Source organism: Neodiprion lecontei, chromosome 7, assembly GCF_021901455.1.
Source record: "Neodiprion lecontei isolate iyNeoLeco1 chromosome 7, iyNeoLeco1.1, whole genome shotgun sequence".
NCBI classification, from domain to species: domain Eukaryota; kingdom Metazoa; phylum Arthropoda; class Insecta; order Hymenoptera; family Diprionidae; genus Neodiprion; species Neodiprion lecontei.
The window spans coordinates 24,624,389-24,649,307 of record NC_060266.1 but is presented as its reverse complement, the minus strand read 5'-3'; the positions used below and the strand labels follow the sequence as shown (position 1 = coordinate 24,649,307).

At 41.9% G+C, this 24,919-nt stretch overlaps 1 protein-coding gene across 3 annotated transcripts in view; it reads left to right on the top strand.

Moving 5' to 3' along the window:
* The window catches only part of LOC107225112 (hemicentin-2), a 165,269-nt gene that overhangs the window by 130,245 nt on the left and 10,105 nt on the right, over positions 1-24,919 (top strand). For 2 of the 3 annotated variants that reach the window (XM_046744781.1, XM_046744779.1), the window contains exons 9-10: positions 16,226-16,404; positions 17,067-23,108. In XM_046744781.1, the coding sequence (XP_046600737.1) occupies positions 16,226-16,404; positions 17,067-17,342 (455 nt within the window). In that variant the 3' untranslated portion in view covers positions 17,343-23,108. Of the gene's footprint in view, positions 1-16,225; positions 16,405-17,066; positions 23,109-24,919 lie in introns of those variants that run through there. The other variant, XM_046744780.1, reaches the window with a different exon arrangement.

Sequence of the window (24,919 nt, the reverse complement as noted above, 5' to 3'; positions counted from 1 at the left end):
TCCGAGGAGCGAGGGCGGCCGGGGGCTATTTCGGGCCCCCGATGGGACCGGAAGAGGATCGATACCCGATTAATTTCAACCGAAATTACACGGACTGCTGGCCCGTTATAATAACATTAGATATCTGGGCTGGGACAAACGCTTAATTACCAACGTCATTCGGGCAGAATTTCTCAATCCTCCTCCTCCTCCTCCTCCTCCTCCTCGGTCCTCTCGATACCCTTCTTCTACAAATTTTAAACCAAAACTCCGATTCTTCGATCGTGGACGGAATATTCCTCAACCCCGATCGAGTTATTCCGTTTCTTCTTTCTTCCCCTTTTCTTATTCTCTCACTCTCTGTAATTATTATTTTTGTTACATCCATCCATACTTTTGATCAGTATTGCTTTATTATAATGTTAACGTTACGCTTTGTTCCGTAATTTTGATTTAGCTATTTTTTTCCCTCTATTATTATTATTATTTAAATTAATTAGTTTTATTAGTAATTAGATCTTCAGGGAGTTACACGCCAGGATCAAGTAAATATAATTTCTCTCTCTGTTTCTTCGTAACTGGTTTATTATCATTGATCCTGATTATTCTCCTCGTTATATATAACGATTGTTGGTAATTATTGGCGTTATCGTTTTCATTTGGGGTTTTCGGTACTTCGTCGTAGGTGTTGAAAATCTACTCTCCGAGTTGTAGGCTAAATATAACTGTATACGAGCACGAGATCTCAATATTTTTAACGAAACACCGAAATATCAAAGACGTTGATATTTCTAGTCATAAAATCAACGAGTAAGAAAATACGTGATTTGACCTAACGTCATGGAATGCACGTCAAGATATTCATTCAAGAGTTTAAACAAGTATCTTAATAGTTTTCGAAATATATCAGGTATAGGAATTCAAATTTGTTTTTCCCGTTTCTCTTCTGAAATTTCGTTTTTTTTTGTTTCGAGAATAATCGAACATAGGTACCGATTAAAAAAAAATTCTTGCCGGAAAATTGGTATGAAATTTTTGGAAGCCGTACACAGAGCTCCTCAGTTTTTATACCGCTGAGATTAATTGAAGATGCCACTTGATAATTTGTTGTTTTATTAGCCGCGATTAGGTACGCAGTACGAACTTGGGGCGACTCGCAAGTTTTCATTCGGCTTCTCGCAGCGTAATTATTGTTCTTAAAAAGGTGCCCACGCTTCGGCCGACTGTGGGCGGTTTCCCACTGATCCATATATTAAAGGCGCGGCGGGGGATCGTTTAATTGATAAGAAAGGGTTCACCAACGGCGCCCGCGAGGCTAGGCCGGTGTGGTTTCCGGTGAACCGTGCTTGCGGAAGCTTCTTGCCGGGCATAAGAAACAGATTAATCAGCCCTTCCTCTCGCACGTCTGTTCTGTGCCCGTTGCTGCATCCCCAAAACCCCGGCGGGTAAAACCTTCTTCCAGTTTCTTCTTCGCCGCAACGTCACTCGACGATTAAGAGGAGGGGCGAGGTGGTGAAGAATATCGAACGACGCTCGGAATATTAGATATGCACGCTGCGACCCGGTGCTCGTAAATCAATTTGTATCCCCAGTTTCCGACGTAGAAACGCGTTCGTATAATTCACGCTTAGTAAAAACACGTGGCTTCTCTAGTTCCCTCCTCCATCTTTATTCTTTATTTATTTATTCATTTATTTATTTATAAATCAATTTCTTTTCTTTCCTTTTTTTTTCTCCTCGCTTTGCGCTACATCGTTTCTCAAATATGCGGAAGAAAATATAACACTGTCGGATGGATTTGAAGATTTAGGGATAAAAAAGCAGTGAAAAAAAATTTCACACGTAGTTTAAGGAAACTGAAACGTTTCCTCTTACACGTGAGATCAAAGGTCCAGGAGAAGGAGAAACGAAGGAAAGGAAAGGAAGAAGAAGAAGAAGAAGAACCGACTACCGAATATGTAACACGGTATATTCTCCCCGTGACGCGGTTCGTGGTAATAATGTAATTATCTAACCGGTTCGTAAATGTAATTTGGACAGGTGTATTTGCGGTGAAAACAAGGAGAAAATTAAACACGCGGCGGAGGGTCGAGAGTGAAAAAGAGAGAATAGAGAAGTGGGGCTGGGGAGGTAAGGTGAGGTGGAGGGGATGGAAAAAGAGAAGCTCGAGTTAACGGGGCTTTCGGGATAATTTTGGGGAAGAAGGATGCCAGAGGGAAATGAACGATATGTTTTTCTTTTCTTACTTCCTTGGACTCGCTTGCTTTTAATGATGAAGCGTACAAATTAACGTTTTGAAATTATTCGCTTCGATATTTCGCGTGTTAAATGAACACCATTTCGATAATGGGGTATGAACGAAATCGAGCGTCGGCAGTTTTTTTTTTTTTTTTCTTCTCTCGCGCGATAATTACACGCAGCTTGCGTGATAACCGAACTTACCGCACGGAATATAATGAGAAAATGGGGCAAAGTGTAACTTCCGAAAGCGCCTAATCTCGTATTACTTTGTGGCGAAATTTGAAGTAAAGAGAACAAACTTTGTGAAAACAACAAAGTTCCAAAGATTCAAGTTACGGCAGAGAAAAGTTCCGAAAAACAAAGTTTCGATAGAGTGATATTCCAAAAAATAAAATGTACTTAACACAGCGTAGTTTACCCAACGAGTCGGTGTGAAAAATCATAATGACCAGGATTCTTGAAGTAAAGGTAACGAAAATTCAAAAGAAAGAAAGCTCAAGGTGGTGAAAATCTTGGATCATTCGGAATTTCGATGTTTCAGATTTCAAAATTTTCTCACTTTCGCCCATTCGAAACTTTGACATTTCGTCAAAGTTCGACAACTTTACTTCAAATTTCGCCGACTAAGAATCCCCGAAATTGGTCGCTTTCGGAACTTTTCAAAAAGAAAAAGCTTCGAACCAGTCGCCGTGTCGCTCGGATCTTCGTTTGCCCGACGCAAGCGGCGTGACTTACGGTTTGAAATTCGTTAGGCAGTTCAATATCGCTCGAGATATAAGCGTGTAAAGAAGAGCCGGTCGTAAACCTTGGATAAAAATAAGGACTCCTCGCAGGAGCTGGTTCCAGGTCGTCGTGGCGATCGCTTTCATATCGTCCGCGCATCTCGCTGAAAGGCAGAAAGTCATAAGAGGAAGGAAAGGATCGCGGATGCAGGCTACGGGAAATATCCCATACTTTGAAGAGCATCGCCTGCGGTGCATACGTGCAGTGTACCTCGACAATTTACATCCCCTCCCATCCGCTTCTCATTCTCCTTATTCTCCTCCTCCTCCTCCTCCTCCTCCTCCTCTTCCTTATCCGCGACTCCCGACCATCCCCGCCTACCTACATACACCGATGCAGTTTTATGCAAATTTTAAACATGAGTTTCCCGGTTGAGGATCCACCTACAAACTCGAAACGGATCCTACCCAGCATCCACCACCGTCACCCCCAATGCCCTCCGTTTTGCTGCTCGCTTCTCGGCTTGGTTCCTCTTCTCCTCGTCTTCTTCTTCTTCTTCTTCTTCTTCTTCTTCTTCTTCTTCTTAGCCGAATCTTCGGTTAAAACCACCGTCGCCCTACCGAAACCCCGAGTGACACAACCGTCGGTTTTGATCACCCTCTGCACCCTCGCACAGACCGCAAAGTGTTTCACCGCGAACAGTTTCAGACACGCCATTTTACAGTTTCCTGTTCAAATTCGCCTCCACTTTATTCCCTTGATCTTACATCTTATCGAGATAATATCATTCCTCCATCATTCAATAATCAAACACTCACCAATGCTGGCAGGGATATAATAGAAAAAGAAAAAAAGAGAAGAAGCAATTGTACGGATTATCCAAATTTTTTCACCAGCACCTCTAAATTTCTCAAGTTTTGTTTCGAGTTTTTTTATTTATAGAATGGTTTATACGTTGTAAAAATATTTGAAAATTCTTCACAAACGCAGTGAGGAAATCCTTTCGTCGGACCTGTCATCACTTTCAAAGCCACGTTCCACGATGCGGTAATTTTTTCTTCTATTTACCGAGCAATTTGAAAATGATCGATTTACGAAAATGAAAGTTCGAACGTTTTATAAAATAAAAATTGTTCCTTCAATCTTGAATCACATTCGACTTCGTTTCATCGCAATTCAAGATACGTCGGACCTGATTTGAAGTACAACTTTTCTCAAACGCGGTAAAATATCACTTCAAAAACACGTTAACGAAACAAATTTCACCTTTTTATAATAAATCGTATACATCTTGTATTATAATACCTACTTCAATATTTCTCTCGGTAAAGCCGAAAAATATATTGAATTTTGTAAGAAGGTAGAAAAAGCTCGCCAAGTCGATTCGCTGCACGGAATGTCGCATACAAGTACGTTCGCGTATGTTCACGTATGTAACCTCGAAGTTATGCTAATGTATGGATATTCGCGAATTTGGCCAATACAGTACCTCCGTATTCAGACAGCGGGTGTTAGATGAGATGAGAGGTGAGGTTAGGTGAGGTTTGGGGGTGGGAGGGTGTACACGTGATACATTTTACCGCCTCGACGTCCCGACGGCAGATGTATGCATACCTATACGGTAGTAGCTACGGGCAAACATTTACACCGTCGAATCATTTTCCATCCGGGTTTACTTTTCTGCCTTCCTGATCCACGTTCCGCACCGTTTTCTCCCCTGCTTCGCCTCCCTCTCGATAACAGTTTGCACCCCTTGGTTATGACCAGGGTACGCCTGCCTCCAAGCCTGACGGTAATACCGTTCGCACACGTGCGTCTTACGGGGGTCTAAACACGGTCTAAATGAATTTCATGCGAGTGTAACAGCGGGATGAAATATGCGGGAAAAGAACAAATTCGTAAAACTAAATGTGTCGGACCAAGGGGAAAAATGTTGTCTTTTGTTGTTGGGGGTTGCGAAAAAACAAACCGATCATAATCAAAATTGGTAGCTTTGCTGGAACGGTTCGAAAATATTATTATTGAAATTATTAGAAAATTCAGATTACAGGTACGCAACTAATATTGATGTTTAGTGTGATAATACCTTTGATTGTCGATGTAATATAGTTTTTGATTATTACAATAGTTCAATCTGCTTAGTTTATTAAACTTTTTTTTATAGTTGACGTCAATAGCTAGAGTTACCATAAGCGAAGCGAATATAATAACTGATTTTCAGTTTGTATTCGGGGGGGAGAAAAAAAATGTAGATTTGCAAGGACTGTGTATTAGGAATGGGTAGAAATTTTTTTTACTACTTGATTATATTCCATTTTTAAACGCACTCTTGTTCTTCTTGTTCTTATTCTAAATTAAATTTCATCCCGCAATGCCTGCATACTTTGAATTTTGATATATGTATACACATAGAAATGTCGCTGACATTTTAGGCATCGAACGATGCTGCTTGCGTGACCTACATGGGTTACAGGTGTTGAAAAAGCAAGACGTATGTGACGGCGAGGGTAGGGTGAAAATAGGATACGATGTCAGAAAAGATGAGACGAGAGAAGCTCGATTCGACGTCTCTCACTCACCCACGGCAGGGTTTTCAAGGAATGAAAATAACGACTTTTTCTCTCTCCTATCTCCTTTATACGTATTATGCATAAAAATGAGAAAGCAAAAAGAGAATGGAAATAAAAGTATATCCCTTATTTCGTCTTAAAAATTCTGAAAAACAGCAGAAATTTTCTTTCCAAGGCCTCATTTCGTAGCTCACGTAACCCTGTTATATATGTCTGTACACATATACATATATGCGTATGTATCTCTCCTTGTCCGTCGTACTTTTATTACGCGTTTCATTTTTACGCTCTCACTCGGCTCAGCCTCCGTCTTGAGAGAATGTAAGTAAGACGCGGGGCTAAGGGAACGAGAACGAGTATCGTAGGCGGGTGCAAAGGATCCCGGGGACATTCTCTTCTTATCCGGACAATATTTTCGATGTGAGGCGATCCTTGAGGCGGGTCGTAAATATCCGAGGTACCGTACTCTCTTCGTATCTCAGTGTGTCGGCGTGTCAGCTCGTCAGTGTGCGTTTTTTCCCAGTGTGTGCGCTCGACGTACGCCTAAGAACGAAGGAGTATCTGCCTACCATTTCCCGTTACTGGCGTGCCAGGTTAAATCCCAAATTTAGTATAAAAGAGGCCGCCGGGTATGCACCGTCTTACGTCATATGTACGACCCTCGGGTTGAAGGTGAGCCTGATATATTCGAAGAACACACGCCCTAAACTTCCGGTGGCCGCCCACGCTCCCTACGTACGTGTGTGTGTATGTATGTATGTATGTACGTATATATACTTTTGCTCGAGATAAGGATTCACCCGACTAATCTCGCCTACTTTATGCATGCACTCCTCGCGCGGTTATATAAGGGGCCGTGATACGCGTAACAAGCAGTTTTACGACCCAACGTTGCGAGCTTGTAATAAGGCATGTACGCGAAATTCAAATCTCGTTACCGCTTACCGCCGCATACTTGATTAAACCGCCAGCTCTAGCCATTCGCTCGTGACGTATGACGTCACGCCGCCGATGCGGATGGCGCGCGATTTAAAACTCTGTTCCGATCTTGATCGCGATCGTCTCGAGATATTTTAGTCTTGCGATGACGGTGTGGAATCGGCTGTATTTACGTGATAAGTAATGAACAGAAAACGTGTTGTGTGTATTTTGTAACGATTTTGCTTTACGGAATAAAATAACTGGGATCGTTGAGCGGTAAGACATTATCCAACAGGCGCAAACAAATTCTAGAATGGAAATGATTTATTGATGGATATGTGTTTCTCGACAGAAGTCATAAACAAGACTGTCTTTACAATAATTTTACTTGACGCAGCAACCTTATTCGTTTTGTAACATTTGAAAGCTCTTCAGCGTCTTTTATCCAAGACGACTACTGGACAAGAAAACGACTGATTCAACCCTTTGTAACAACATTTATTGAGAAACTTGGAAAAGATAAAAAAAAAAAAAATTATCAGCGAATAAAATACGTCTGCAGGAATTTGCAGGTGATCATCATATAACGTCTTGTGCAGTGATCGGAATTGTAATTACGAACTTTTCGACTGTTCGAAATTGTACGACTTCCGTATATCGCTTCGTTTTTTTTTTTCTTTCCTTTTTTTTCAATTCACCCGTATCTACATTAAACTCCCATTGATTCCTGGAGAACATCGCGAACGAGTATACAGCGTGAAGATTTTATGCGGTACTTGGCTCGTCTGAAAATGAATTGGGATCCGATTTATAGACAATGATTGTGCCCCCTGTTCGCTGTTGCCCCTCCCTCCCCCTCGCCCCTTCGCCCCTGGTTTTCCGGTTATTGCCCGCGTCCATTATCGGGATATAACGCGAACGCCGACGGAAAGTGGAAGCCCCACCAGTCTTACGTGTAGCGCCGTCTCCCATTTGGGGGGATAAATTATTCTGATCAAAGTTCGCCCTGAAGTTGGGCAAGGCTCGATGGAGCTACGGGGTGAGTTTGAATCGCGGTACTACGGGGGTGGAGTACCGGTAGGTGGAAACGGCGCGAGGGGGCGGGGGAGGGGGATGATCCGGTCGGCGTTGTACGCCGGCTCTCCTGTATATATTTATTCGCCGGGATTTGCGGCAGTTGCGGGCAGCCCCCTTCCCCCACCCCCACCCCCGCCCCCGCCCCCACCCTTCTTCTTGCAGATCCAAAACCCCGAACAGTCTTCGCCTTCGCCTTCGCCTTCGTTTCGCGTTCGGCTTTCCACTATACCGTTCAGCGTTAGCGGATCCCGCAGGAACCACCACCACCCCCCGCCTCTCCCCGGCCACCCGACGGAGACCCAAGGGCCGGTTTTATTGAGACTATCTCGGTGCTCCGCACCCACTTTATTTCCTCTACGTGCTTAACCCGGGGCTAGGCACCTTTTCCTACCCCGTAGCCCCTTTATCCTCTCTTCTCCCTTCTCTTGCTTCGCTCGTTCAGTTTTTCCACCTTCACCCCCCCCCCCCCCCCCCCCCTCCCCCCTCCAGGAAGAAGGATGGAGGTCTGGAAATGGCCTTGTGCCGTCATGCAAGCCGGGGTGAAAATATCCGGCGGTAATTATAACACGCCAGTTTGGCTGGGCAGAGCGGAAAATGGTGAGGAAAAAATTGAATGAAAGAACCGGAGGGTAAAAAGGGGGGAGAGAAGTGAGTGGGGGGAGGGGGGGAAGAGAAAGACTCTTCTCGTTACAATCTCGTTACCGTTTCTACTCCTCGTCTTCTCGCGTCACCGCCTCCCTTGAGAGCTGATTTCTGACATTTGATATTTTGGCAGAGGATGAAGGCCGCGAGGGGGCCGGACGGAAGATTGCCTACCACCTTCCCTCGCCCCCTTTACCCCCCCCCCCCCCTCCCGCTGTATCCCCGGCAGGTTCTTTATTTGTACGCTGGTCGACTTTTGCTTATCTAGCGCGGGCGAAGGACGACGCTTCCAAGTGCTCCCGAAGGGCCTAACCTCCGGTTTTCCTTCGCTCTTTCTTGCAACCCCCTCCCTTCATCTTTTTTTCCTTTCCTTTCCTTTCCCACCTTGCTTGCTTGCTTGCTTGCTTCGTTCGCAAATATACCCAACCTGCGTCTCATGGATACGGGATGTGTGCGTGTACGAGGTTTCCTCTTTTCTCAACCCCTGGAAGCCAGCGATCACACCTCCTCTCTCATAGGCGACGGCGTAATTGCTTTTCCTCCCTCCCGCCCTCCCCCCATGCTGTGTTCACTGTTGTTATTTTTATGATTATTATCGCTGCGCCAACGTGATGTTGTTCTATTTTATTGTTATTATCATTATTGTCGCCGTTTTCGTCACCGTCACACCTTTAATCAGAAATTGTCACGTTTCTGTGATTTGCAAAGGGTCACGGTTCTCATTTTTTCATCGGTATACCTGCCTAACCACGTGATGGTCTTTTTTTCTACTTCTTTTTTTTTTTTTTTTGTCTTGCGATTATTTGCTGGTTGGATCACACCGCGTTGTTACGGGAAATCGATCGTTCTTTAAGAACGAGAAGAAGCTGTTTGTTCTTTGATCTCGTCGTTTGAAATATTCGCACAAAATGAGACTGCTTGTTTTCCTCCATTTCGTTCGAGCGGCGTTTATACAGTTTCGTTTGAATTCTTTTAGCGTGAAGACTTTTCGGCTTCCTTTCACAGAGATTGCTTGACCAAGTTTTACGCTGCGAAATTTTTTCGCTTGACGCAAGTACGAGCTGAGAACACGACCGCAAATACAAGTAACACGAGGTAGTAGCTTGAAAATTTTATTCGTGAATAAATTGAGGATTTGACGCGCAATGCTCTCAGTGCGAATACATACATATTTATGGTAGAAATGTGTTGACGTCAAAGTGACGCGGAGAAAACAACTTCGGATGAGTGAAAAATATATCTTTAAATTTTTTTCCCATTCTGAAACGTGAATTTTTTATTGCAAACAAAATAGACGAAAATGTTCGAATCCCTCTGATACAAATGCACGTAACTTGTAAAAATTTTGCCAAAGAACTGAGCGTGACGTGAAAATCAATTCGGTTCTCTTGTTTCCCCCGCTTGTCACGGGTCATTACGATATTGAAAACTCTTCTGCCCGTGGCAGCTTTGCTACCCTAAAAACGGGGTCGTAATATCTTGGAAGAGGCATAAATTCTGCTCGGGCCGGCTCCGCCGAGCTTTGAAAATACTCGTTAATTGCTTGTAAGCTTTTTTTCGCCCGCGGCTAACGAGCGCGAGCAAATGTCCCAAAAGGCTGTCCCGAATTTCGAGGATCGCTGCCCGCAGGTGTCGACGAGGGGCAAATTTGGCCGGGAAATTTAACCGTAGAAATAACGCGGCGGGAGTTCTTAAAAGTGTGAAATAGCTCGGGCTGAGCTATCGATTCTACTCGCGACGTACTCGCGTCGGGTTGTCTGGTTTCCGGTTCCGGTTGCCAGCCTACTTCCGCTCCGCGACTGTCCGAACCAAACAATGCTCGACGCGGCCATTCATTCACGTCGCGTATAATATCGACAACTCCATTTATAACCCGCGTCCGAACCAAATCGAAAAGAACTTTCCGCCCCGTGATTCGTGACCGAGAAAAAAGGTGTTACGTGCTCAGTTGCCTTTTTTCGCACTCACAGCTCATTCTTCGTCCCTCTTATCTGGAGGCCTCTTAATTTCATTAGACTTGACAATCTCTCGCGCATACCGTGCACGCTTGGATGCGGGTCAAAATGTCGAAAGATCGAAAACGTCGATTGGTCGGAAAGCCGAAATTATCGAGATACGAATTTTAAAACTCTTTTCCTCGAAACTTTATTCAACCGAACGCTCTCTTATACGAAAAATTATCAGAACCGTCGACATTACCAATGACCAAAGCACAGAATCTAGAGGTACGGAAAAATGAAACTTACGAAATTGAAAATTCAGAGTGACTGATACTGACTATGGCAAGGGTACCAGTTACTGACATGTAGATCCAATTATTGACCCTTTTATTTTGCAAAATTATAAATCGACTTCACTAATTGTCAATTTCTCGATGATTAAAAACAATTGCTAGACGCTAAAAATTTATTATTCGGTAAGATTAGAACTAAGAATCGAACAGATATAATCGAAAAAGGTCAATAACTGGTACACCTATCTTATCTCCTCTCATTCCCAGAGCCTTGATCGCGCTTCGTTCTGCTCATCCCAAGTCACTCAATATCCACCTTTCAAACCGATCAATAAATTTAAAACCTATATTCCAATAATACCACGCATTCATTCGCACCTACTGCTCGACTTCCTAGTTGCTCTTAAGCGCAAAAGCGAAGTTGAACTCAGTCGCTCTTTCTATTCCTTACCGTTCGTTGGCTAGTAATTGACTAGTTTTAGTAGTATTGTCCTCATTAGCATAGCGTCCTTTGATGAACATAGACTTGATTTAAATATTATATACTTTGTTACATGTTTTTTTCTGTTGTCAATACATCAGTGTTGTCCTTATGGGGCACATTGCTCCAGAATATTTTGAATAAATATTTTTTTCTCTCTTTCTCTTTCTCTCTCTGCATATAATACTATTTATTTGCCCGAAGGCCTGACCGGGCCAAGGCATAATAAAAATCCGATATCTATCCATCCTCTCGGAAATAAACGACCCTCGAGTCGTTGCAAAGAAAATCATCCCTTCCATTCCTCGCGGCTGTAAAATATATATATATGTTTTTTCTTCATCTTTCACACCCAGATTATTGCTATATCTGCACAATCTTTTTCCGTATCATATTCAGGTTTGGGAAAATTCTATATATCGATACGGAAATTTTTTACGGCTATTTTTGCCAATTATATCGCGCAGGCGTTGGGCGGCTTTCAAACCGCGACAAACTTCGCTCCCGAAAATCCGGATCCGTTCCTTCCGTTCGCTTTGAACGCTCATCCCGAAGGAAGATGGATGTGCACCCCGTTTTCGGATAATTTTTATATTGGACACAGGCGTCTCTCTTGCCCTTGATCTGCCGGTGTTAGTGAGCTGTGGTACCTGAGTTATAACGATCACGACGCGCGGGGTGAGGGAGAAAGTTTTTAAGAAATTTTTAGATTTTTCACGTCGCCTTGGGCAACGCCCTGAGAATCGAACCGCGATGATTAATATACGCGTGCCAACCGCGGTATTCGCACCTTTTTCCACCTTGGGTTCGATGATATTTTTCCCATTCCATATCCGCCAATTTTCACTCCTTGTTCATACAAATTCGTTAATTCATTTCGTATCCCTGTAATTTTGTACCGTGGAAAGATTACAAGATGTGCGGCAACGAATTAAACGGACCGCCTGAAAGCATGCAACCCTAACGTCGGGACGCGGGAAAATCACGCGTGTATTTCGGGCTGCCTGCCGTTAGGCGGAGAGGAAAAGCGAGAATCGAGAATTCAACGGTCAAGTTCTCGCCCCGTTGCTTCGGATCCCCGGGGAGCGGCGATTCCGAAACAACAAGACAAATTATCGGTAGAGAACAAGCGACCCCGCTGCGCCGTTCTACGGACCTCGTAAAAACTATACCAATTTTTTCGGCGTGGAACCCTGCGAGGATTGGGCCGCCGTGCCGTAGGCAACCCGTAGGCATGGGATCCCCGACGAGCAACTGCTATAAAATTTGAGGTTTAGACCCGTAGGAAGCGTCGACAATTACCATAAAAAGAAAACCCATTTCCTCAGACCCGCGCCGCTGCCTCACTTTTCCTCTACTCTCGCCTAAACCTGTCTTTTATATCCGTCCTACATACGGAACGATTCCAGTTCTTCGGAACGTGCCGCATGTAACATAGGATACGTTTATCTTTCGACATATGCGCCGCAATTTCGCTACCAAGTTGTTGAATTTCTTTTTTTTTTTCTCCTCTTTTTGTGTCGTCATTTTTTGTATCGCGTTGCGATGAAACCTCTTCAAATTGACAGATCGAAATTCAAAATTCATATCCTCGTTTTCATTATACCCGAAAGAGGAAAAAGATTCATTTCGAGTAATTAAATATCTCTCGTGCAACAAACAAAGCCTCTTTATTACGAAACCACTCGACAAACATGACGAAAAAACAACCTATACCGTCTGTATGAAAATATTTCGTAGGTATAACAAAAAATTCTGATCTCAAGTTCTTTTATAGCTTCAAGTTCGTACGAAGATTCTAGAGCAAAAGGATCCAGACTTGTCTGTAATCGTGGAACCGTAAATTCCGACCCGCTTGTAATATGCAAAATTCCGCAGGCAAATATCGAGTTTTCGAGTAGAAAAAACTTGTGCTACTTTTCTTATTTTTATTGTATTTTCATACATAAGCTAACGATAAAGTCCGGGCTAAGATTTACGCGGCCATCAGCTATAAGATTCAGCGGAAAGAAGGAGCCAGAGAAGTTCTCCTTTTTTTTTTCTCTTCAGCCACTTTCTCTCTTCTTGTCCTCAGGGAATATTTTTCCTCTTTATTTTACAAAAATAGTATTTTTCGGTCGAATTTATGGAACATATCTTACAAGCGTAAGTATCGGTGTATATATATTGTATATATATATATATTTTTTAGAAATGGCGATATTTTATTTGTCAAGTTTTTGCAATCCGTAGTCCTTTTTCACGTACAACCGACTGCAGGCGAAAAAAGCTGCACGTATACAGTCGAGTCGAGTTTCTTCGATAAGGCAACGGAAAGGATAATACATAGGTAGATGTATTTATGTAGAAATACACAAAAAGTGGGATCGTAGATTTCGACCCGTTAAAAGTGAAAGTTTAGAAAAAAAAAATGTGCCCTCTGCACGGGGCGTTGTAATATAACATCAGCAGCAACTTGGGTTACACCCACCCACCATACCCAAAACTCGTCTACCGGAGGTGGTCTGCGGAATTCTGGCAGTTTTCCAGACGCGCTGAAACATACGTGCCCGTCGCCGGAAAGAAATTCGTACGGTAAAAATCACACATAGGAATCGAAAAAAAAAAATAATAATTTTCTCCCTTCTCCGTATACTGTACATACACACACACACATATATATATATATATGTATATATGCATACCTATTTACGCACCGAGACACACACAGACATCTTGACTTGTATAAACCCGTGAGAATCGTCAGAACTGTTCGCGACTATATTCCTCAAAGACGTCTTCATATCCCCGGCATCCCTCGGGAGACGTGCTTCGGGTTTTTTCTTACCTTCTCTCCCTCTTTTCTTTTTTTTTTTGTTCTTCTCCTCTTCCATTCCGTATTTTTTTTTCTTCCCTTGTACACGCGTTGTTGGTCGCGCGGATGGCGGGGCGCGTATCTCATCGACAGTTCAACGAAGGAAGGAAAGAAGAAAGGCGGGACGGAGGGAAGGACGGATAGGCTAGGAAGACGGGCCAAAGGGGAGACGCGCCCTCAAACGAGCTTTCTCCATCCCATCGTCGCCCCCTCCCTTTCTCCCCAGCCACCCCCCGAAGCTGGAAATTTGTTATTCGAGCCGTTGGCCGCGTTGGCGAAGGGAGATTTCGAGCGGGCTTTCCCTCGGCCTATGTATACCTATACCTATACCGCATACGTAGGTACGTGTGTACGTACATAGGCATGCAGTCGAGCTCGAAGCTTTTCGGGGGTAGGTGGGGAGGAGAGGGGCATATTTCTGCCATAAATTTAAATTTACCATCTCAACCAGGCTTTCTTCACTCTCTTTCTACCCTCCCGTATGTATACGTAGCTGCATAAATGCACGCACCAGCCAGATTTATCGAAATCGAAATTTTTTCCTATCCCCATCTTCCCTTAGGATAGTTGCAAATAAATTGCATCGAGTATTCCGCAAGATAAACTCAACGGGATAATCATACCTTGGACACAGTTCGAGTCAAGGTCTGTGTATACGTATCTCGTGATTCTGTAGTGTTTGAAATTGATTCTAAATTCATTGCGGACGTTTGTCGAAGTGAGAAATTTGACCAATCGTGTTATAACGAAGAAACGTCGAACGTTAAAATTTAGCGCCTACCCTGAATTGCGTAAATGTAGACGGATTTGCAATGTCGTTAATAACCCTGAAGGTTATGAAAAGTGAAAAATAAAATGGCGGAAAAAGACACCGAGGGTCCGTTACGAAAGAGTGGTGAAATGTTATTTGATTCATGCTAGGTATTCACGAAGCCCGGATGCTGACACTGCGCAGTGTGCACGAAAGGAGTGGAAGTGCCTCGAGTGGCCGCGAGCACTATGCACTTTGGAAATTGTATTTCGAGATCGTTATTCCCCGCGCGCATAGCCGCGCTACCTTTGGCCAAGTTTCTGGTATTTTGCGAAGGGGCGTCGCGGGGTGCAGGCGGCGGATATTATATTATCGACGTCGGACGGTTGGACGAAGTACACTTGCAGGTCCTCGTATTTCTCGATCCAGCGACGCTCCTCCTCCTTCTCCTTCTCTCCTCGCCCAGGAGATGCCCTCTCGACGCCAACGACGAATATTCAAGAGCTGGGCCCCGGATAGACGGGTCGGCACCAATTGGCACCAATTAGCGCAAACTACTAACTCTGTCTCCCTCTCCCTCTCCCTCTCCCTCTCTTTCCTCCTGTCTCCGTCTCTGTCTCGCTTCCCCGCACGTTCATTCGCGAATTGACGACGAACTAGACCGAGGCAAACTCACCATCGCTCAACAATCTCTCTTACTTCGCAAACCCTGTATACATATAGGCTCCATTTGGTCAGGCGATGATTATCATGGCTTTTGAATTTATTACCCCTATGGCGAAGTGCTTCGGTTTACGGTTCGTGCATATTCTACAGACGTTGTGGGGGATCTTAGTTATCGTGCAGAGAAGAGGAGGAGATGGAAAAGAATAATCGGACGAACTCGATTTAAGGGTTGCTGTCGTCTTTTAACGCTTGATTTTTAAGCCAATACGGAGAGAATGAAAGGGATGATTTTAGTTGAAATTGCAGGAAAAGAGAAATGTAGAATTTGCTGTAGAATAAGTGGAAATCATGATTGTATGCAAAATAAAATTTGCTACATTTGTAACAAAATAATATCGTTAACGTGGGTATTTTTGATCAAAAACCCTTACGTGTCCCTCTTTTCCTACAGTTTCGAATAAAATCTTCTCTTTTTCTTCTCTCCGTGAACTTTGAACAGCTGCTGTAAGATCGTTTGGAATATACTTTACATAGTTTCATCTTCTTGCGATGCGTAATGATCTTGTTCAACTTTGAGGTTGAAAATTAAGCATAAAATGGCGGCTAAATCGTTCAATGATCCAACATTTTTTTTCATTCCCCTTTAAAATACAGTGCAATTGTGTTAAGAATATGAACCCTCTCTGTAAAAATTCCGTGGGATTGAAGTCACGAAGCAGCGAGGAAAACATTGTTCACATAACGCGAGCACGTTTTAAATCTTTTTATAACCAATTTTTATAACCGTGGATGATGTATTTATTATATTCACGTTTATTCCCGACTCAACCGTAATATCAACTTAGTTGACCTGAAAAGCGGGACGAAGTTAGCATATTATTATTCCCTCTCAACTTTTTTCCCTCACTTACGGGAAAAAAGTAGTACTTTTCTCCCGCATATGTGCGGGAAATATGAGAAAAACGAAACCGCGGGAATAATCTCCGACTTTATTCCCTTGTTACGTAATGCATTACGTTTCTACTTTATCCCGCAGGAGATTCCACCGAAGCATAATAGAGGAAAAGAATTTTCTTTTATATTTCAGGCGGTCCAGCGGTCCGGCCGTCGACTCAAGCGGTCACCGCGGTCGAGGGTCAGCCGCTCGAGGTGATGGTCGAGTTCTGCGCCGAGCCGACCTTCACCAGGCTCCTATGGCTTTCGGAGGACCGAGTTTACCTACCCGGGAGCGAAGCTGCGGCCGGTGTAAAGGCCCTCGTCGTCGAGGTGAGCCTGGAGCGCGCGGTGTTTAATGGAGCAAGAAAACGACCCCCATTCCCATCCTCCTCTTCTATCCCGCAAGCGAGGAGAAAAGGAAATAGACGATGATGGAAAAAAAAAAAAAAAAAAAAAAAAAGCGCCTACATTAGTTACGTTCGTGGACGACGTCTGCCGCCGCCAGGCTTAAAATCTTGCGGTATCAGCAAATTTCTCCTTTTACCCACACTTTTATACCTATACACCTATACGTATATGTACGGGCAGATTTGTGTGTGTGTGTGTTGGACCCTTCGATTCGACCGAAATCCTTTTAAAACTTGTGTACGTATACGTAGAGGTATGGTGGTTTAGTCGGCCAAGGGTGTATCCCGGAAATCCTACATCTCCCGATCCGTCTCTTCCGATATTTTTCATACGATTTTCCTCCCGAATTACATACAAAGTTATACCTGTGTAAATATGAATCCGCTTGACCGTCCGAATCTGCAGAAGTTAGGAAAGAGGAAAATCGGTATCATTTGCAACGCAACAAGATCGTTCGAATCGTTCTTCCTTCTTTCTAAATTCTTAATTTTCGATTCAGGCGGTAAAGGTTCACCGGTACCAAAGTATCCTTAATTCTGCCGCGGGTGATATCTGAAAATTAAAAATTTTCAATCCAATTACAGGAGGGCGACACGAAGGCCTGCCACCAGTCGATACTCAGTTTTGACTCGGTTAGGTGGTCAGATTCCGGGGAATGGACGATGATCGTCAAATCATCGGCCGGCATCGCGGACGCCTCAGTTTTTCTCAACGTCACGCGTTCCGCCGTAGGTCTAAACGTCGTTTCCGGTTCTATAAGGGGAACGGCACCGAGTATTCACGGTATTACAATATCTCTGACGATCGTCCGATTTTCAGGGATATTATTACGGTGGTCTGCGTCGCCTGGAAACTATTAGGGTATCGTATATATATATATATATATATATATATATACGAATATGGGTATTAAATTGAAAATAAAAAAAGAAAAAAAAAATTAATAAATAAAAAATAATAAAAAAATGATGATACTAAAAGTTATGGTAATTGTGTAGATATGATATGCGATTATGATAATGTGCTATACCTAATGTGTTACGAGTACCTCGACATAGAGTATTGTAATAATGACATTTTTTTTATTTTCGAATTTCAAACGTCACATGCTACATGTATAGTATACACACACAGCATATATATATACATATATATATATATACATTGTATATGTATATAATAGGAATTATTATCGTTACACAATATCAACCTGAGGTCGCAGTATTAACGAAAACGAATTTAATAATTTATAATAATCGACGCGTCGGTATAATATTATTTAAAAGGACGATTATAGATTTGTAAATTCGTACCTATAGTTATTATATTGATAAATATTCTCGCACGGAAATAACGCGGCAAATGTTCACAATACGAGGGAGAGATTTTTTCAGCAGCGTAAGACATTTCGACCTAATAACGATTGTACCTGCGCATACGCATATTTGGGTATGTATGTATGGGTGAAATGACTGTTGACTTTCAATTGAATTGACGAGATCGTCGATATTACAATGTGTATTATAGTGTGAGAATATACAAACGTGCGATTCATTATTATTATTATTATTATTTTACAAAACAATTACGGCACGTGTATAAATATACGATGTATGTAAACATTGTATATATATGCATTCCCTGTTTTTGAGGGGAAAAGAACTTATATATACATGTTTATACATCCATATACATATATATACACACACATAGTATGTGTACATCATTCATTAGTATCATAACTAAACGGAGGAGGAAACCGTGTAAATAAATTGTATAGGTAATCAAATTTATGTGTATGATATACATATATAAATATATACACATATATATGTATACACACACGTTATATCGTTACGATATATAATTGTATGCGTATAGGTTGTAGCGATTCATCGAGTAAGTATATAATAAACGGATGGACGTGGACGGATATGTTGTGTGACATAAATTAACAATCGTAATAATGCACGATGAAGATGAAAAACGAAAAAACTGTACGTGTTAAAAGAAATAAAAAAGAAACACTAACTAACCAGCGATGAAAGAGAAGTGAAAAAATTATCGAATAATTGTACTAAAAATTGCAACGTCGAGGAAACACGGCCGCGGATACGTGGAATTTTCAAAGGAAAAAAAGAAAGAAAGAAAGAAAGAAAGAAAGAAAGAAAGATGGAAAAATGGTAATTAAAGTACGATGGAAATGAAGCGAAGTAAAATATTACGAGGATTGAAACGGTCATGAATTCAAACGAAACCGAATGGCACAAAAATCTCGAAAAATCTTGCGAATAAATTGATATGCGTATAATATACTATAGAAATTAGTATCGCTACTTTATCTCAAAATCTGAACAATTCCGATGTAACGTTGTTTTTGTTCAGTTTGTGTCAAATATAGATATGGGTATTGTATACAATTAGTATAAAGATTGGGAGTAAAAACTTTCACCTAATATGCCAATGAAGGAGAAAATAATACTCACCACAGTTGAACGTCGGTGTAAATACATACCTACCAACAACACATACTATATACGCACGATGTGAATACTATCTCGAATATGTAAATTGACAACAATAATACATATATATATATATATATATATATACACACACACATACAATACACGTATGAATATATTGTTACAGATTAAATGAATAAATATTGTTGTACATTAACGCCGTATAGGTGAGTAGAATTTGTAAAATATAAATACCTGTAACGTAAAATAATGATAATAGTAACAACAACAACAACAACAACAACAACAATGATAATAGTATACAAAAAGAAACGTAATTAATGTGTTAATGTTGATAACATAATATAATATACACGATAAACAATATAGTATAACGGATATAATGTAATGCAAAAATTTATTCCGGTCCGCGCATGATGAAAGAAACAAAGACGGGAAAGGGAAAAATAATTAGAGGAAAAGGTGACGGTATGACGAATTGTTATAATAGATGATGTTTATTATTTGTTGATATATTTTTGTAAAGTTTTATTTAGCCATAAGTTTTCCATACACATATTATACATATAACGCGTACGTAATCCTTTCCCTCCATCTTTCTCTCTCTCTCTCTCTCTCTGAAAAACTTCCCCGCATCTCTACGTGTATAAATACTAATATTTTCGTAATTCGGTATCTCAAGATTTGTACCTTTTCTTTCGTTTGCCTTTAATTTTCTTGACTCGTTTTTTTTTTCCCCCTTATTTTTTTCTGTTAATTTTATTTCCACCAACGCAACGGTGAGATATACTTGGTTTTAAAAATTACCGCTCAAATCCGCGAACTCGTGCCATGAGATTTACAAACAGACACAAAGACGCACACAGGATAATATAATTGCAGAAAGCTTCGTCAATTTCAGTATGATATAATAATATTATATATAAAAATATCCAACCCCCGAGGTTATAAACGTCGCCCGTTCGCTCGTCTCTCTTCTATCGTTACACACACACACACACGCGCGCATATGTATTTTGGTATTGTACCAAATCCTCGTGATCCAACATTGCGATTACAGAGTAAAATTTCGATATTTTTTTTTTCCGATCCCTTCCCGGCGATCCCTGCCGGGGCTTCCATTTCCGAACAATAATGTACGTTACGCAAACGTCGGCTGAGTTTCGCTCTCTCTCTCCACATTCTCTCTTTCTCCCTTCAGCCATATCTCTGTAATGCATATATACGTATACATATGTACGTACACGTACGGAACGTTTGCAGTAGTGTAAATAAAAAAAAAAAAAAAAAAAAAAAAAAACTCAAAGCAAAGAAATATGAAACGAAAATAACGAGGAACTCGACGTCTCGTTGCAGGTAAATCTTTAACAACACGTGATCCGGACGCCGCGAACCGATCGGTGCAGGGTGCATATAACTGATATTTCATCGATGCACATGCAGCGGATGGGTATAACTACCTTGGTTACGCATCGACGTGTGTTTGTAAATGTTTTCGCGTTATAAACCGCGCGTTTATTCGCTCAATCGCCAGACGTGTTGCAAATCACGGGCTAGAAAATACAGGGCGAAAATTGGTAAGGGTCGGAAAAAACGCGAAAGAAAAACGAGGGAATAAATAAAAAATTACAGCACGAATCGGAAAAAGTGCAGGTTTACAAAGTAGGCGTACCTGCGTACGTGTGTGTATAAATATGCATATGGATGTATGTACCGCATTATCTATGGGAAATAATTGTAAATATCTGATATAAACGTAAATACCGATGGATGAATGTTAATTTAAGCCTGCAATATGCCGAATCGAATTCATTCGTTGGCTGAGGGGATGAAAACGCGTGCACGCGAATAGATAGATAGATAGATAGATAGATAGGCATAATATTACATATTATACATAGGTATATACACTGTTGTGTTATAATATAGAATTTCAATAATAGCTCAGGCGTGAATAGATTAATATTAGTCAAATACCGGCGAGGTTCGATCCGAGCTAAATCGGGGTTTTATTACTCGACGCGGGAAAGGAAAAAGAAGAAAAATAATAATGAAAAACCAAGAACAAACGATACTGAAGGAACACACGCGCACATTCGCACGGAAAAAAGGAAAGTCAATTTGTACATATGAAAAATATACGGATAATAACTAACAGATAATGGATTATGTTAATATTTATTGGTGAAAGATGTACGGATATAAGTATATATTATACAAATATGTATAAATAGTAATCGTAGTTAGCGATATTGTAAATTTCACAATGTTCCATTCGCATAAGTTTATTGTAATACGATACATCCGTAGTTTAGTGTATTCAATTAGGTACATTATATTGTCCGAGTGGGTATGTATATATTACACATCATTGTTTAAGTACGGATTGTGAAAATTGTTCGTTTCGTTCGCAAAAAGTTACACTTGCGAAAACATTTTTTTTTTTCCAACAAGAATCGAGCTTAACGTAACTCGGCCGCGAGTCGGTGAATTTAAAAAATTTTTTCTTCTCTTTGGTTTTTGTCCTTTCATGCTCGTTTAAAATTCCACCCCAGTCATCATCGAACACCTTGAGAGAAAGAAAAAGATGCTCGGACTCATAAATTTCAATCGCCGATATCCATCAATCTCTTTTTACACTCTTCTCTAATGTTAAGAAATGACTGGGTGAAGAAAAATTTCGTAGCGAGAGAGACGATTCGTCGCGATGAATAATTTTCCAACACCCCACCCGTTTTCTCTCTGATTCATTGGTAAAGATCAATCAGCAGCGGCAGCAGCGGCAATTATCGGGGTGTGAGACTGGAATTATTGAACAATTTTTACGGGACGATCCGCGTGCAGGGTTCGAGAAAAATTGGAAGCATTACGTAAACCTATCGAAACGAGAACGGAAGGGCGAATCTCGCCCAGGAAGATCAGGGCTTACCGATCGCTGAGCGTGTTTCGATCGATATAATCGAGACTAGTGCGTCGAAGGATGGGGATCTCCAATTAAACAATTCGCCCCCTTTAATCGCTCGGACGTTATCGGCCCGTACATCCTGGTCCAGCGGTGTAATTCGGCTCCTCTTCACCCTCCTCCTCCTCCTCCTCCTCTTCCTCAGCCGTATCGCACGCTTAATCTCCGAACCTTCGAAACGGCGAAACATTTGCATTGGCACGGACTTTGTCGGAAAATCAAAATACACAGATGTATGTATACATGTGCGATACAGTATATATTCCGGAGCATGGCGTCTAATGCCTGCTTACGAATTTCTGTGCGTAATCGATTCGTATACGTTGTACGTACGCTTACTTATACATCGTATCCACTCGCGAACATGTGTATTAATAGGTTCTGCGCGCAGAGGCGCACTACTCCGGATAATATCCAGCTTATGAAATTAATACTCGCGGTTTGAATTGCGAATTCATTAGACCTGCCTCGTACCCTTCTTAACGTCCCTATTAACGAATGTATGAGAACGGTAAGTCCGGAGAACTGTTCACAGAATACTCGCGATCACCGTGTTTCCTGATTTTTCTGATCATATTTATACACATACAAAATCGAAACGGAAATGGAAAAAGAGAGAGATGAAAATATTGAGTGCAACTATCCGGCGTTTGTGCGTTATTCATCCTTTACCCTCTTACCTACACCTGATAATCCTGTAATACTTGTAATGCTACTAATACTACTACTATATTACTAATTACTACTACTACTACTACTACTACTACTACTACTGTACTACTAATACTAATGTAATTACCATTTCCCTCCCTCTCCCCAAAGTAAAATTAAGAAGAAGAAAAAAAAAAAAATAAAATAAATAAATAAATGAAATAAAAGAAAGATAAATCGATGGAAAAAATTTAAAATCGCCATGTATTATAAATAAACGCAAACAAAAACAACAACAATAACAACAAAACGAATACCTATATTGATATAAATATGTTATCGTAACGTGATTATTATATAAATATAAGGTTATACAAGGTTATAAATTATGGAAATAAACTGTATACGTCCATTGATACGTAGATACGGGATGAAGAAAGAGAAGAGGAAAAAAAAAAAAACGAAAAATGAAACTGAAAACCACAATTTTGTCGTTATTTTCATCTCTTCTTGCCATTCATAATCTCGGCCGTAAGTACAGGGTTAAAAATGTTCAGTATAACTTCTGAATTACATGTACCTATAACCGATTGGTGAAAAATTTGTATCAACGTTATTTGCAGAAATCTAAATTTCGCGTCGATTTAATTACGAACAATTTTCAACAACTTACGCTTTGTATCATGTTACGCATAACATTGAAAAATACACCACGTCCGGGTAAGTCAGATTTTCAATATCATTACATAATACTCGCCACTTTCCCGTCACCCAAGTCCCCATATCGTAACACCCCCGGCATATTACGCGTGTATATAAATATCGGTATGCACATAGACGCGTAGTTTACTTTGGTAACTGTGCCGCAGGTACCGAACCGGCTAACAGAGAGAACTACAAACTACAGAAGCGAGCGATTCCGCGTTGCCTGGAAGACCGAGGGTTTCGAGTTGCGAGGCGAGCCGACGGGGATGGGGATGCGAGTCAATTAACCGCGCGCGCTTTGCCGAAAGAGACCTACGTAAACAGGGGCGGAGGAGAAGCGCGCGAAGAGAGCGAGAGAGAGAGAGCGAGCGTGGGGGGCTGAGGGGTGCAAGAGCCGGAGAGAAGCTACAAAGCCGAATAATGTCTACCGAGAGCCAGTAAATTACTCTTAACTTGTCCGGGGGTAAAAATTACGGACTTGTAAGGTTCGGAACGGGCTTAAACCGCCCCCCGCTTCGCCTCTCTCTCTCTCTCTCTCTCTCCCCCTCCCTCTCCCTCTTTTCTCTTCCCTCCCCCCGCCTCTTCGTCTGGCCGTTCGCGCTCTGGAGGTCATAACTCTCCCGCTATCTACGCGGAGAAACCGTTCCTTCCACCCTGCGGGAGCCGGGAGCTTCCACCACCACACCCTACCGACCCCGGGGAATCGCTCGTCATTTATTTATTTCGCCCATCCGGAGGAGACCGAACGACGTACAGCTTTAACTGCCCCTCCCCCCCATCACCCTCGCCGCCAGCTACGCCCCTTCGACCCCCTTCGACCCCCTCCCACCCCGATGTTGACGACAACGAGGTCGACTTAGACTGCGGAGATTTCCCCGACGAGAATGGAGAATTAAGCAATTTCTTCTCGTCACCGATCTCTCTTTTCACATAATCAGCGACTCTCGGGATGGGGTGGTATTATAGGAGTGTATAGGACGGAAAGAACAAGGAATGAAGAGGGGACGGTGTAATAAGTTCGACGACGTTCATCGCCGACTGTCCAGTCTATCCTGATACAGGGTTCGTATATCTATACCTATAGGACGTTTCAGATAAGGCGATAATAAACGCGGGATATATACAGCGATATAAAGGGATTTCTCGTATAGCTTTAATCCCTCGCGGGATGACGTCATCCACGTCGTCGAGATGGAACTCTGAGGGGTAACGGGGGGAGGGGGAGGTGGGTAAAAAGAGGACTCGTCGAGATTTACGGGACAATTTTCACGCAATAAAGAACCCTTGATAAGCGGACGTTTTGCGACACAAGTTCTTTTCTGCTTCGAAACCAACGACGACGTCTTTTCACCCTCGTGTATAAATTTATTGATTTATCTGTATCTCTTCTCGTCTATTCCTGATATTTTTCACTCTCTTGTCGCTAATTGGCTGACGAGTAATAATAAAATGTATCGGCGTTACATTGAACCGAATATGCGCAACTCCGCGTTGGCAGGTGTATACATATATGTATGTATATAAATGGAATAAAGGTGCGATGACGGTAAAATGCGGCGAATTTCGATATTTTAACGATCGTCACGTGGGTATTAACGACACCCTGTTAAGATGTACGTGGAAACGCAGTACA